The sequence below is a fragment of the Rissa tridactyla genome, chromosome 9 (assembly GCF_028500815.1).
Source record: "Rissa tridactyla isolate bRisTri1 chromosome 9, bRisTri1.patW.cur.20221130, whole genome shotgun sequence".
Taxonomy (NCBI): domain Eukaryota; kingdom Metazoa; phylum Chordata; class Aves; order Charadriiformes; family Laridae; genus Rissa; species Rissa tridactyla.
Window position 1 is genome coordinate 39,692,355 of NC_071474.1, and position 14,239 is coordinate 39,706,593.

General features: G+C 45.3%; 1 protein-coding gene across 2 annotated transcripts in view; it reads left to right on the forward strand.

Moving 5' to 3' along the window:
- The window catches only part of NRK (Nik related kinase), a 102,474-nt gene that overhangs the window by 61,128 nt on the left and 27,107 nt on the right, over positions 1-14,239 (forward strand). For both annotated transcript variants that reach the window (XM_054215691.1, XM_054215689.1), the window contains exons 15-19: positions 638-790; positions 7,304-7,435; positions 8,244-8,311; positions 9,870-9,982; positions 12,866-12,963. In XM_054215691.1, the coding sequence (XP_054071666.1) occupies positions 638-790; positions 7,304-7,435; positions 8,244-8,311; positions 9,870-9,982; positions 12,866-12,963 (564 nt within the window). The remainder of the gene's footprint in view (positions 1-637; positions 791-7,303; positions 7,436-8,243; positions 8,312-9,869; positions 9,983-12,865; positions 12,964-14,239) is intronic.

Genomic DNA, 14,239 nt, shown 5'->3' on the forward strand with positions numbered 1-14,239 from the left:
CATTAATCTCTAGTTTACTGTGTAGAGCTGTTTCTAGGCTGCTGAATCAGAGGATATGCTGAAGATTTACACTAGAGAATGGGAATTAGTCATGATGAGTGAAACTGGAAAGAGTAGTGGGGTCAAAACAATAGGATAAAGATTTTTGTAACAAGCAATGCCCTCAGGAAATATTATTCCTTCTAGATCGTGTTCCTCAGTCTTTTCCATAGTGCAAGTAATATACCAAAAGATAGAGTGTTAAAAGCATTTTAAAGTAGAAAGCAACATGGAGTAATGTCAGGGTTGTAGAAGGGGGTAATAAATGCACAGCAAAACAGGCTGCATGTTGTCAAAGATAAGTAAATACAGACAGATGATTCTTCCCAGCTCAAATCCCAGCTTGCAGCAAACGGGATGGCCTAGAATACAGCAGATGGCAACTCGGGCCCTTTTCCTTGCTGCAGTTTAGAAACTTGATGGAAAAGGAAGGGCTGCAAATGGAGAGGCAATAATGGTTCATATTGTGCCAGGGTTGACCTCTCCCCGATGGGGAGGTCCATTGGAGTCGATGCACACTGGGCTGCTGTTGGAGGACGTCCAGGCTGCAGATCCTGAGGCTCAGTGTGCAACCTGTTGCTGCTTTTCTCCTCCTCAGGCCGAGGACCGAAAAAAGAAAAGTGACAGCATCCAGCCTTCCCTCCAGTGGCCAGCGGTGCTGGGGCACGAAGCCACGCCACACGCCAGGATGGGGTCTGGCAGCAGTTCCAGCCCTTGCACCCCCGCGCCGCAGAGAGCCGTGTTAGTACAGGTACGGTACTGCTGCCCCAGGGTGGGAGGAGAAGGCATGGGTGGTTCCTAAACGAAGCAGCACATCAGAAACCTGATTTCCTTCGCTCCTGGCAGAAATGACTGAGGCCTGTGCAAACATTCTCAGACATTTTTAATGCCGCCACGTGCTGCAAAGTTCTATGTGGAATTATGCTTAGGCACTGCAGAACAGGGTTAGATAACAGTTGTTTTTATAAACTTGATGCCTGATTGCTGATTCCGTGGTATTACTCTTAAATGTTTGACAGAAAGCCTGCGTGGTTGCACTGTTGCAGTCCCTGGGCGATATATTATTTATATGGCACCATAAATACATGTGGCACTTTTCAAAACAAGTCCAAAGCCAGAATTTTTATCCCTGAAGACCGTATACACAAGCAAGATTGTTAGTGATCTGATGAAATAATCTAAAAGTGTATGGAGATGCAGTAAGGACCAACGTAGTGTCAGATTTTGCCTGCGGATAGAGCTCAGAAGGTCTGTGACCTGAAGAAATTCATATTAGAGGTAGAAGTGGTACCTAAACAGTACCTATACACTGAAAGCACTCTGAAAAAGTTCTGGGTTGGAATTCTTCTCTCAAAAGCTTTTAGCTTATGCTGTTCCTACTGGTTCTATCAGAGGTGATTTAGGGTTTCCACGGTGTGCCCAAAAACTCGGCTTCCTTTCAACGTGCTGCTCTTTCACAGTGTATGAAATAAGTAGCTTAGACTGCAGTTACTTTTTTCTCGAGTCTCTTGTGAAGGGACTGTAAGCATGTGTGAGCAAAAGAAAGACAAGACAGCAAGTAGAAATGGAATAAGCTACGTGAAGCGTGAACACACCTCATTTAAGCTGGAAATCTCCACTTGCTTTGTAACCGTGCAGTGACAGGAATAATCTTATTGCCTTTACGGTTCCCCACAGCACTTCATTCGTGCATTCATTCAGCCCCTCAATGAGGATATACAATTACAGCGCTTGTTTTATTCTTGGCAGCTCTCAGTTCATGCTGGGCTCCTGGATGGATGTGGATGTACAGCTTCTGATCCATCTCTCCAGTTGCTTCTGTGGGATTTAGCTAGTGGTACCCATGGCAGAGTGTCATTCGGGTCAGGCTTAGGAGTTGTTTGTGCACTGCTGTGGCATCTTCTGGCCACTTTTCCTCAATCAGAGGATCAAGATCTTGATCTGGCTGTCGATCAAGAGCTGTTACGCTCAGTGGAAAGTGTCCTTAAAGATCCGCCAGCTCTGTTCTGCTCCCGTGTCCCTGAGGGCAGTTTCCCAGGGAGTCCAGTTGACCAACTCCTTGAACAGCTGGAATTGCTTTCCTAAACTTCAGGGTCCTGACTTTACTCTTCACCTGACCCATATCCCTTAGGACTGCAAACTCCACCAGTGCCTGATCACTGCAGCCCAGGCTGCCTCCAGTCTTGACATCACTGATTAGCTGACGTGGTCCAATATCGCGTCCCCTCTGGTGGGGCTGTCTATTACCTGGCTTAGGAAGTTATCCTCTATGCACTCCAGGAGTCTCCTGGATTGCCTACGTCTTGCCATGCTGCTTATCCAGCAGGTGTCAGGGTGATTGAAGTCCCACAGCTTGATACGGATAGTGGCTTAAAAAAGAAGATACAGAAGCGCCTTAAAAATCAGGCCTTTGTTCGCAGCTCTGTATATTCGCCATGTCAAGCTTGACATGTCCTGAATCAGCCCTCCTCATAGCACCGTTCTCACGTTCTATTTTTTCTCAGGCTGTGCTTCGCAAAGCGCTCCATAGCTCCTCCTTCCCCAAGAGCCAGGGTCCTCAAGGATCAGGCTCCCTGGCTCAGCTCTCCCCTGTCCTTCGGCTTCTGTTTATGCCCTGGAACGAGCCTCTGGGAGGCGGGTAATAGCTGGCTGTTACCATCTTTAAGTGAAAGCCTCCCTGTGCCTTTCCTGTTCAGGTTGCTCTTTGGTGATGATGGAAGAATCGCCATAGACGGCTGTTGGGAGAGGAAAGGCCCTGTTTCACCTGACAGCTTTTACCTGGGAAAATATTTGTGTATTTTCTCACATCCTTTTTTCCAGGGCCTGTCTGTCTTTTCAGGACACAAGTATTGTAACCGGGCTGAGTTGATGGCCTGGCTTGTAGGATCAAATCACTAGAGAGCTGGTGCAAGGTCTGTAGGAAGGACATTTGTCCCTTAGCCTTGGGTAGAGGCTGGCAGCTTCCTTGAGGCAAGTATTTCACCCTGCAATAGGAGTGGGAGAGTCCGTAGTTTATTGCGGGGCATTTGGGATTCTGCAGGAGCACAGCGGCTGTACAGAGGATGGTCGTGCCCTGTTAAAATGCCACTCCCGGGATGAAAGGAGCTGCGATCTAGGCTGGCTGCATCACCTGGGACATGTCCCTTCATTCCTTTGCGCCCTGTCAATGCGTCTCGGTTTGGTAGCACCTCTCCCAGTTGCCACTGGGAGTGGTGAGGAATGAAGCGGAATTTACCAACCTCTTTCACATTCCTTGATGGAAACTACACTATAAAAATTTTATGTTGTTTAAAGTGATGGTGTTACTTAAGGATAATAGCAGCGAGTGATCTACAGTTGTTACCGTGTGATTTCACTCCCTGCTGGTAGCTGCCCTGTTATCCGCTCGCGAGTCAGTGCTCCAGCTGATAGGGACCGTGTGGACAGGGAGAAGGCAATCTGTACTCTTACCTGCCGTGTTAGCATGGAGACCAGATGAACTTCAGTGGGTAATTTATGAATCCTCTGAAAGGTTGTGTTTCCTTTTGCTGGTTGGCAGCAGCTGTTGATGCTAATAGCGGCACGCTTGGATATGCTGCCTGTATGAAGTGTGAAGGCAATATGAGTGATGGGTCAGTTAGTCACCTGGAGATTAAAAGACTCACAGTGATATACTTGTGAAGTTCGATATGTGGGTGCCTTGTTGATTTAAACTAAAAGTGAATTGCGGAGTTAAAATGCAAGCTGAATTCATCACAGATGTCTGCGCTGAAGAACTTCCAGCCAGGTTTGTCAGAGAGGGATCAGCTGTCATCACTGCTCTGCTCACACAAAAATGACTTCTTACTTTAAATGATCGTATTTGGCAAGGTGTTGTGGCACATCCTGCTTGCCCAAATCTCTCTCAAAATTATTTCACTGAAAATCTTAAACACAGCCCCTGAGGTTCAGGGAGCATGATTTCTCAGGGTCTTGTATCCTGTCTGTCTGGTAAGGGAAATGTGAGACGCTGCCAGATCAGAGTGTACCATTTCCACCTGTTTTGTACCTGTTTTGTGTTTGCTGCAGTGCGGTAGCAGATCTGACGCTCTGGTTGTGGCGGTGTGGGATGAGCCGCTCTGGACTACCCACAGGATTTTACAGAGACTTCTTGAACAAAGTCACCGAGTCTGTTTCTCTGCCCAGCATCTCCTGCTGCTTGACTAGTGGAGGAATTTAGCTCACATCTGAAATAAACTCCATTTTTTAATTGATTCTGGGGTTTTCCTGTAGGATTCGCTAGCTAGGTCTCCTCTGTTGTCTGGAGTAACGTGGCTGAAACAGGACAATAAAGCTGACGATATTAGAAGAACTAGCTGTGCGTTAGGTCATGGATTGACCCAGTATCCCAGCGCAGATCTGCTCAGTAGTTTAAGAAAATCCTTTTCCTTTATGCTGTTTTGTAAGAACAGTTGCACTTATCCACCCTCTGCATATAGATTCAGTTCAGATTAGTAACTTGGGCATCCTCCAAAAAGCAGTGCAGCCTCTCTCTTTAAAACTTCTTGCTCCTAAATTCTTCTAAACTAACTCTAGTAATCAGTCTTTTGTACTATTATCACCTTGTGTTGTAATTTCAGGGAGCGAGGGGTCCCTTGCCTTAGCTCTGTTAGGTGTGCCTTTGTGGTTTGAAGACACGTGGTAGGTGACGCTTTGTCTGCCAGTGCTTTCTGTGCCTGAGAGGAACTGCTGTTCTTTCAGTATTACTTACAATAAAAGCAATGTAAGGCTCAAGTCTCAGTAGTTTAGCATCATTGTTAGGGGGTTTGTGTTTCATTCACGTGTGTCGTTCCCCCCCCAAAATTATTTTATTTGTAAAACTTAAGGGAAGTATCAAACACTGTGATTTGGGAGGTTATCTGAGACAGTTTTGGTTTGCTGTGGAATTGCAAAGTCTTGCAGGTCCTGCAGAAATCACCCAAAAAGTAGGAGTCACTTCTTGGCTTTATGTGGTGCCGTTGTACTGGTCTCTCTCTGCCCAAAGAAGGTGTGTGGGTCCCGTCTGCAGAGTTTGGATTCACCCAGTCACTTATATCACAATTCAGCAAAGCTCACCCATGCTGTTAAGCAGAAGTAGTTTTCTGGTGGTCTTCAGGACTCAAAAGCTGGAATTTAGGATGAAATGTAAGTATCTTGTTGAAAAAGTGGCAAGGGAAAAAAAAAAAATCTTCCTGTATTCTGATAATAATACACTTGCTATAAAACCTATTTCTATACACACGATGAATCCTTTCAGGGGAACACTTTGCTGTTGAGATAATTCTGGTTAACTAAAAACTATTATTAGTGACAATCATGTTGGACAAAAAAGTAATTTTGGCAAAATGAAAGGACATGGATTATGAAATGTTATAACTGCTGAAAAAGCGATTTTTCTGTAAAGGGAGTCAACAGAGCATATTTTCCCAAAAAGGCAGAAAAAGCACCTGAATATTTAACTAGGTGAACTTCTCAGGACTGGTTTTTGATGTCTGACTTTGCCGTGCTCGTCTGGGGAGGCTGTGATGGGAAGTTTGAACGGATGTTTGGCATCTTTAGCTAGTTTTAGAATTACTACCTGTCAATGTTTAAGTGATTTTGAACATTGTTCCCATGAAATAACTAATCTTGTAGAGTTCTAGGGAGTTCTTAATCATATTATATTATTGAAAAGCTGTACACAGTTCTCAGTTACTGTATTTTACTTTAAGACTGGGGAAGTAGAGAATTTTATACGCTTGACTTGTAAATCAATAAAATATTTGTCTGAGTCATTCTTTGGGGAGACTGAACTGCAGCTGTCTCTGATCTGAGCTGCAGTAACTCAATCGGGACAAAAAAATTTGAACTTTGACTCAGACAAAAATTGTCAGCCCCTTTCTTAGGCATGCAAGCGGTGGACATGTTGGTCTTGCCATGCATTTGAGAAAGCGGTGCCTCCCGGCAGAGGTGTGTTAGGGTGCCGGGACACCGATGTGGTGCTGGTTTCCCGATGTGGGAAGGGTGTCAGGGCCTGTTGCTGCCGGCCGCGGGTGTCTCCGGGGAGCCCCCGTCTTGCTTTGCATGGGAGGTCTGACAAGAAGAAGCACAAAGTGGTATAGCTTCAGGGCATTTCTCTAATACTTTTTTCTGTTTCTCTAACATCAAATTGGTTCTAGCATAGCAATCCCTCAAGACAGGCCCAGCTCGCACAGCGTTTCCATGTGTTCTGTCTCGGTCTTGTGGCCAGGAGGATTTCTCATTATAGGGAGGATCAGTACATTCAGTTGACGTTTCTAGCGCTCTGCCTTTCTTCCCCTTTAGAAGACACCAGTGTAATAGATCATTAGTGTGTAGAATTTGAGAGACCTTTCCTTCTTTTCTCTTTTTTTTTTTTTTCTTTAAATACAGAAAGGATCAGAGAACCAAATTTTGAGTATTTGAGTTTTACACTGCTGGCTTGTTGTTCCCTTGGAATAAAGACTTTGTAATGAAGCGATTTGATTGCTTCTGCCTCCCATCCCCATGATTAGGGCACTTGCTACCCTAATGCTCTAATTTGATACCTTTGAAGATACCTTTGAAACACAGGAGGTCATGATGGAAGCACCTAGACGGGACCACCCGTGAGGTGTAGTCTGAGCATATTTTCTTATTTCTTTCTTACTGCATTCTCAAGTTAATTGTTTGGGGTTTTTTTCAAGTAATTGAAAATTCTCGTACAGAGGAGGGCCAGGGCACCCTCAAAACCATTGGAGAGTTTAAAGCGCTTCCAGCTGGCAGTTTGTCTCCATTGACTCTAGGTTGATGGTGGGCTTGCAAACGCTGGTTTGGAAGCCACCGCCTGCCTTAGAGCAGGTGGGTTCCCCCAGTGATTACACTATCGAAATTCTGAAATGGAAGCATTGGTCGGGTTTGAATGAAATATATTTACTCAACAGTAATTTTTGCATCATCCAGTTAAGTAGTTCGCTGTGCATTGCCTATGACCTATTAGCTTCTCTGTAGATTTAAGAAGGGGAGATATATGTACCACATAGGTGTTTTTACTCTTTCTTTTTATTGTACCCTCCACTTTGAAATATTTGTGCTTTCCATGCTAATATGCTGGAAATGAGTAACTTACTTCGCAGTGGACAGGGTGAGTAGGGCTGTATCCAAACACAATACTCCTTGTACATTGACTAAAAATTTGATCTCACAAACAGAACCATTGATACCTGTTGAGATTGGGATGTATTACATAGGCAGGGAGGTACAATTCAACATGTATTTCATTTGTTTCAAGTGTGAAAATTTCCGGGCTAGTAAGGATGTGTACCACAGCAGTTCACTGTCAGATATGGTGACGGCACCACTCAGCCCTGTGCAGGATGACGTATTCTGGAGCGTGAGTCAAAACGAAGAACAGCCCCCAAAGGTACGTGAGGCTCAGGGTGTTTGGCGCTGTCGGTGGTTAATAGCACTCTGCTCAGTTCCCCTGCGCTGTGTAGTATCCGTCCTCTGGACTTCAGGAAATTCAGTGAAAATCTCATTGCTTGTCCATTAACTGGGTCTCAGTAATCTAGAACGAAGATAGGAGTTTATAAGCGCGTCAGTGTTCTGAGTTTATGTGTACATATATATCTGTGAATGCAGATATACTTCTTTTGTTAGACCAAGTAGTTGTAGCTGCCCTTTGTGGCTTGTTGCAGAAAAGCTCATTAGTTTGTGTAATTTGGGTGATGGTGTATTTCTCTTTTTCACAGAATTTCTAAGAACAAATACAAGAATATTTGTGGGGGGATGTGCATGTGTGCATGTATTCATTTTGTTACTTTGCATTTGGGGGCGATGGTGTGGGGGGCGTCTCTCTTCCTCCAGCCCTTTGGTAGCAACATAAAGTAATCCACCACCTTGGGAAAGCTGCATTAAGTGACTGCAGGTGCGTTTCTCTGACCGCTTTAAATATCGACCGAGAATAACACTGACTCCAGGGAAAGGTGCCAGCCACTTGCAGTCTGCACCCTGATAGATTGCACAGGCTTGGAGCAAATTGGGAGCACCTGCGATTGACTTGCAGCTTCCAGTGTTGATAGCATGGAAGACCTCTCCACGGGTCCCACTGAAGCGTTATTCATTTATGTTGGTTAGTCTCATTTTTGCATTGATACAGGGTAAGCGCTAGGTTTATTAACTGAGTCTGAAATATCAGTAGCAAACTTAAAACATTTGATTAAATCCTTAAGGTTCCAGAAAGGACAACCTCTAAATTTTACAGCAGGGATCAGCCTGGCCATCAGAGATGCCTTTCAAGGTAAGCTCTTAGGCATTTTATGCTTATACTAACACCGATTTATTGTCAATAATAAAACTAGGGCCAATTTATTAAAAGCAAATCCATAACGACAGTATCACCAAAACTGACGTGGGTTTATACCTCATTTAATAGCAGTTACAATTATTTTGTCTTTTGAGTCAGTTTGTCCACAAAAATAACTAACCAAAGGTCCTGATCTTAAACCTGAAGGAAGTGCCTAAGCCAGCTTCCTCTTATTGATTGACCTAACTGATTTAAAGAGAAACAAGCCTCTTGTAGGTCTTCTCCTCCTTTTCATGCAACGTAGTTCTGTCTTCTGCTGTAAAGCAGTATTTTTAATATATAAGGGCTGTTTTGTCTGTAATACTTCCTGCAATGAGTTGTCTTGTTTGGTTCAGCCTGTTTGGCATGCCCGAGTGGGTTGCATGCAAGTTGTGCGTCCGTTTCCCGGTTCATGGGCGGCATGGTGTGCGGTTTTTTAACTTCTTGTGATTTGGTGATGCTTTGCTTTCCCTTCACGTTAGAGTAAGTGGCTGCTGAAGGGGCAGGCTACTTGAGGTCCAAGCCTGTCACACTGGTGGTGGCGGGTGGTTGCAGATGCTCTACGTCGGTTTCAGAGGTGCCTGGATATTTTGGCAAGTGGGGGTCTGGCCCCAACTCCCTCTAGAGGCACTTATAACGATAGCTTGTGAAGTTTGTGCCTGTAGTAGCTTGAGCAAGCAACTATGCTGTCTGTAGATGTATCTTGACTATTTTGGCACTCCGCCCTTAAGGCTAGTGTACTTTTTTCATATCCCAGGAGAAAAGACCAAGGATGCAGAGAGCTCAGCGGTAAAGGGTAGCCCCCACTGGATGTCTAATCAGGGAATGTGATGCTGTGAGACACGAGGGTTGGAGAGATTTGAAAGGGAAGCAGATTTAGCGGACATAACAAAATAACGTGCAGCGCTTCTGATGAGCCAGAGTCAGGAACATCGTCCGAAATAACTTTCAAAGGAAGTCAAGCCCTAAATGCTCTCTACTTAGGAATTATAGGAGGCAAAGCAGAAAAGAAACATGTAAATAAACCGAAGTGTAACAAGTGAGTGGTTTCTGAGCTTTGGGTTTCTGGGTGAGCTGCTCTTTTGCTTCACAAGCTCGGCAGCTTGTTTTGCTGTCCGATGCGTTCCGTTCTCCATTGGTAAGTGAGTCACGATGTATCTTCTTAGAGGATACTAGAGCAGGTTTCGTTATTTGTAAAAGCCATGAGCTTTTGGAATCAGGAGTGACACAGGTATGAGGAGGCCAAGGGAGAAGTACATATACTAGGATACTTTTTAATAATCTGGGAATGTCTGTAATCACCAGAGTGACTACCCAGAGGAGAGTATCCCCTCCATCATCTTCTCTCACTACTGTGTGGCCCTGCTTGGAGCAGCAACGAATATAAAACTTTAGAGTATTATATCATACATTAACAGCAGGGACCTCAACTCAGTGGCCTAGGAGGTCCGTTCCAGTCTGCGTTCTTGCATGCAAGATAGTCTGATCTGCTTTTTGTCTTTCTGTTTGGTAGCACTCATCAGTCATCCCCCGGGGGACAGGCTCTGAAGCTAAACAGCAGCAGCAGCGCTCCTGGCAGCAAGCAGTGGGAGATGGGATCTCATCAGAGCAGCTGGTCAACCTCAGGTGATTCCGAAGTCAAAAGATTCATCAGTCAAAATATGCAAAATTCCGATCGCATGAAACGGGCTTCTGAAGGGTGTCAAGTGCTGCGTTGCAAATGGGATTTTTTTTTTTTTTTTTTTAAAATGATGTCTTCTGGTGATAGGGTTTTGAAAGCCCACTGGATTTTATGGTTCCATGTTCCTAAAAGATAAACACTTCCTCTTTTGAGTCAAAAAGTGACTGTGAACGTATTTCCATACAGAAGATTTGAATTGCTTCAATTAAGAATTGGGGGGGAAAAAAAAAAAATCAATTCTATTGCACTTACTGACGCCATTGAAACTCAGCAGAGCCAACACTACAGACCTACAGATGTACTTCAATATTAATGTTCACCCATTGGCATTTTCTGCATAACCGTATGCTGCTTTTTTGCATTGCCCACTGATAAGATGATACAGATGAGCAGTTCTGTACACTAATATTTCTGCGCTCTAATAACGTACTGGCTGAACGAAGCGTAAGACTCTCTGTGCAGCACTTTATGAAAACTTTATGAACTGAAGAAAAAAAAAAAGGCAGAAGTTAAAAGGTAGAGATAGCCTCATCCAGTTAAAGCAAAGTGCGACTTTATAAGCTACCCTGGTATCACTGGTAGAGGTGTAGGAATGCAGTGGGCTTGCTCATGGTTGTGCAGATTTTTTGTGGTACAGACTCTGGTTCCTGAGCCGTGACCTGAGATTCTGGCAGATGGGGCCACGGAGCAGAAGTGGACAGTTTTGTTTCTCTATTGTAATTCCTGAGGGCGTTTTCTGTGGGTCGACTGTAGGGCAATTTCTTGCGTAGCTCCTTGCAGAGCAGTGGTGTGTTACAGCACTTTGCATCCAGGTTGACTAGTAAAGATGGGGGACATGGGGAATCACGCCCAATTTGAAGCAGGGTGGATGCTAAAAATGTTCTGAAACCACACCAGTGAGCTGCTGAGGTCATTTATTTTTAAACTGAGGCTCACATTGTTAATTTGCAAGCCCTTGATAAATGAAGAACAAATTGCTTACTTATTACACTTCCACAATCGAGCCAGTTTTGCTTTCACTAGCTACACAGAATAGGAAGCTTTGCTTCAAGAGAAATCCAAAGCACACTTTAAACGGCTTGGGTTTTGTTTCTTTTTGCTCTTATGTCATTTTACAATTGAATAACAGCATAGTGATGAAGAACATGCAACAGCCCAGCTCGACTTTGCAATGTCTGCGTGATGTGTAACTCCTGTGCTATTTTGGCATGGGGAAATGAAAACCTCACCAGCAATGGAAAGAATAGAAAACCTCCCTTGTGGTTTAAACTGTCTCCTTGGGTTCTTAAGTGTCATTAAATTGCAGCTAGTTCTGGCTTACAGTGTTCCAGAAAGAGTTTGTTGCTTTTCCAAACCCACGGGGATAATGAATTGGGCAGGAAAGGGCTATAAATACTTTAAAGCTAATACTTCTGCTGAGTTGCTTAGGTACTCATTGACCAATAAGGAATTCTGTTTTGGAAAAGCTTTGCAAAATGCATGAATACATGAAGTCATTGTGATAAAACTATCTAAATTACCAAATACAAATCCTAATTTGTGTGAGCTTGAATTCTCCCCCCTTAACTTGCAAGGAGTCCCGTTGGTAGCAGCAGGATGGTAATGGCAGAAATTGCCGAACAAGGTAGAAGTTGAGCTGGCTGCTGTGTCCCAGGGGCAGGGTGAGGGCACGTCTGCTTTCCCTCCCTTCACTTGGATCAGGAATTGTGTGCAGAAGACCACATCTCTCCAAGGCTGCTTTTGTTCTTCCCAGGTAGCTTTGTGGACAGTAGGGGCACTGAAAGGGAAGGTTTACTTAATGACTTGCAAGCATCCCTCCTAACGTGGCATCACCATGTGCAGATGGACTCCAGCTCCTCTAGTCTTGTTTGCTTGGGTATTCAATAGCTGTGCAAGCGTGGTGACAAGTGTAGGTCCCCAAGCCACCTGGGAGGGAAGCGTAGCGCCACAGCTTCCTTGCTACCCGAACCTGGCCTTGGCCAGAGTGTCATGAGGTGCCACCTGATGCTGCGGTGGCCCGTGGTGGGGGCCAGTTCTCTCTGCAAAAACGGGGGCTGTTATTACCTACTTCCCCATGGCGCAGAGTGGAAGTAGGAGCTGAGAAGTGACATTCTGTGTGCTCCAAGGGAATTGGGGACTGGAAAACGCTGCTATGGGAAGCACTGAATCCTCTTCTGCTTTTAGTTTGACGCCATGCTCGTGAGTGGAGTTTAGTGCAGGAGTTTGCCCCCAGCCCAGTTGGGTTTAGAGAATCGGACCCTTTGGACTGTTTTTGTGCAACAGTTTTGTGAAGGCCAAATCTTGGTGCCCCATCTGTTTGCTCATGAAAGTATGCATCAGGGGCCCAGGCTCTTGTACCCTCTCCCTGAGCCCTGTCTGGGGTCACAGGAGTACAGCTGGGTGGCACCTTCAGCGCTGGAATATACCCAGCAGTTGCTGATACGATGAGCTGTCTCCCCTCAAGAAGAGGATCAGAGGAAGGGATTAGCACGCCCGCACTCTCCTCCCTTGCAAGCTGCCTTCCAGTCCTTGGAACCGTTGCTGGTTCCGTGCAGTGGGAGTGTGTTGCCAAGGTTTTGGTCTGCTTGTCTTACTCTTGCAGCATTAAACTGCACCAGTATCAATTTATATAAGTAATATTGTGGCATCCAGAACCATTGGGAAACGAGCAAAAAGGTTTCACTTTGCAAGAAAGAGAAAAAAGCAAGTTTATCGTCAGAAGCTGGTGTCTGCTTTGGGTGGTAACTTTATGTGCTTGTCTTACTGGTCTCTCACTCTGCTGTGTGTGCATTTAAAAAAATAAACTTTTTTCTTCTTCTTCTTCCTAGGGAATCCAGGACCGGCCAAGGCAGAGAACGCTTTGTCCCAGAACCACTTCCAGCTGCATAAGAAGTCTGAAAAAGTTTCTCACCCAGGCCAGATTGCAGTAGGTTCTTTTAAATCCACTGGTATTTGTGATTGTTCGTAATTTTCACTGAGGAAATGTCTGGGCAGACAGCCCTTCTGTTGGTGCTTGAGTTTGCTGGCTAATGAGTCTGTCTGAGAGGCCGCGTGGGGCTGGCTCGGGCTTACTGCTGCATTAATGTCTCTCATCAGCTTTCAGTCCAGGTCTGACTTGTGTCCAGCTCAGGTCATCAGCAGAGAGTTCAGTTTTCCTGAACCTGCCTGATCATAAATCTTTAGAAAGGAAGGGTACGTCTTTAATATTTCAGGAGGTCATTGATCACTTGCCATGCAACCCAGAAGTCAAGACCACGCCTGTGGCTTGTGCAGATACCCAGTGTGTAACTGCCTGGAGTGTGTGCTGCCAGGCTGTGACACACTCAGGACTGTCCTGGCTCTCTGTTTGCTGACGTGCCACTCGTGGAAAGGATGATTGCTGCTTCTCTGTCTTATTTACTGAGGCATTTCTTTTCCTTGGTGGTGTTTTGAAGCGGGGGAGAGGGAGGGGATGCCTGTCAGACAACTGGAGCTCACTGTGCCTTGTGCAAGAGCTCATATGCGGGATGCTTGGCATTTTAAAAGTTTGTGGGGTGCTTGGCATTTTAAAACTTGGCAGGCAGGCTTGGGTGATCCAGGGGGATGCAGAGCAGGACAGCAGGGGACAGGAGCAGCTTACTGGAGTCCCCAGCCCCCCCTGGCTTCTCAGGGACCAGAGGTTTGAAGAAGACTCTCTGTTTAGGCCATTGCCAGTGTCATGGGAGGCCTATATACGAGTTCCCGTAGGACTGGGGCGTCTAACTGCCCTGTGGTGTGAGCCATGGCTGTGTCGGTTTGGCCTTTCCAGCCGAAAGGTGCTCCATACCCAGCACAGCACGGTCCCCAAGCCTCAGGGCTGGGGTGGAACTCAGGTCGGGGTGAGCCTTCAGTCCTGGTGCAGAGCACACCTTCTCTTGGGTGAAAGAGGAGGTACTTCTGTGCTCCTGCAAAGTACAAAGATTGAATCATGAATGTTTGAGATTCAAAATAACATACTGACTAAAGCGAGTCACCTGTAAACATTAAGGAAAATCAGGTATTTTGGCTTATGTCACTTTCCTATGTGAAATACCCACCTGTGATGGACCAACAGAAGTTCCTAATAAAGCTTTTTTGGTGTGGAAGCGACAATAACTATATTTGCTGGGAGAGTAAAAAAACTGCACATGCTGTTCAGTGGTGGGTTCTTCCATGAGGGGGGGAAAAAAAAAATCAACTGAGCT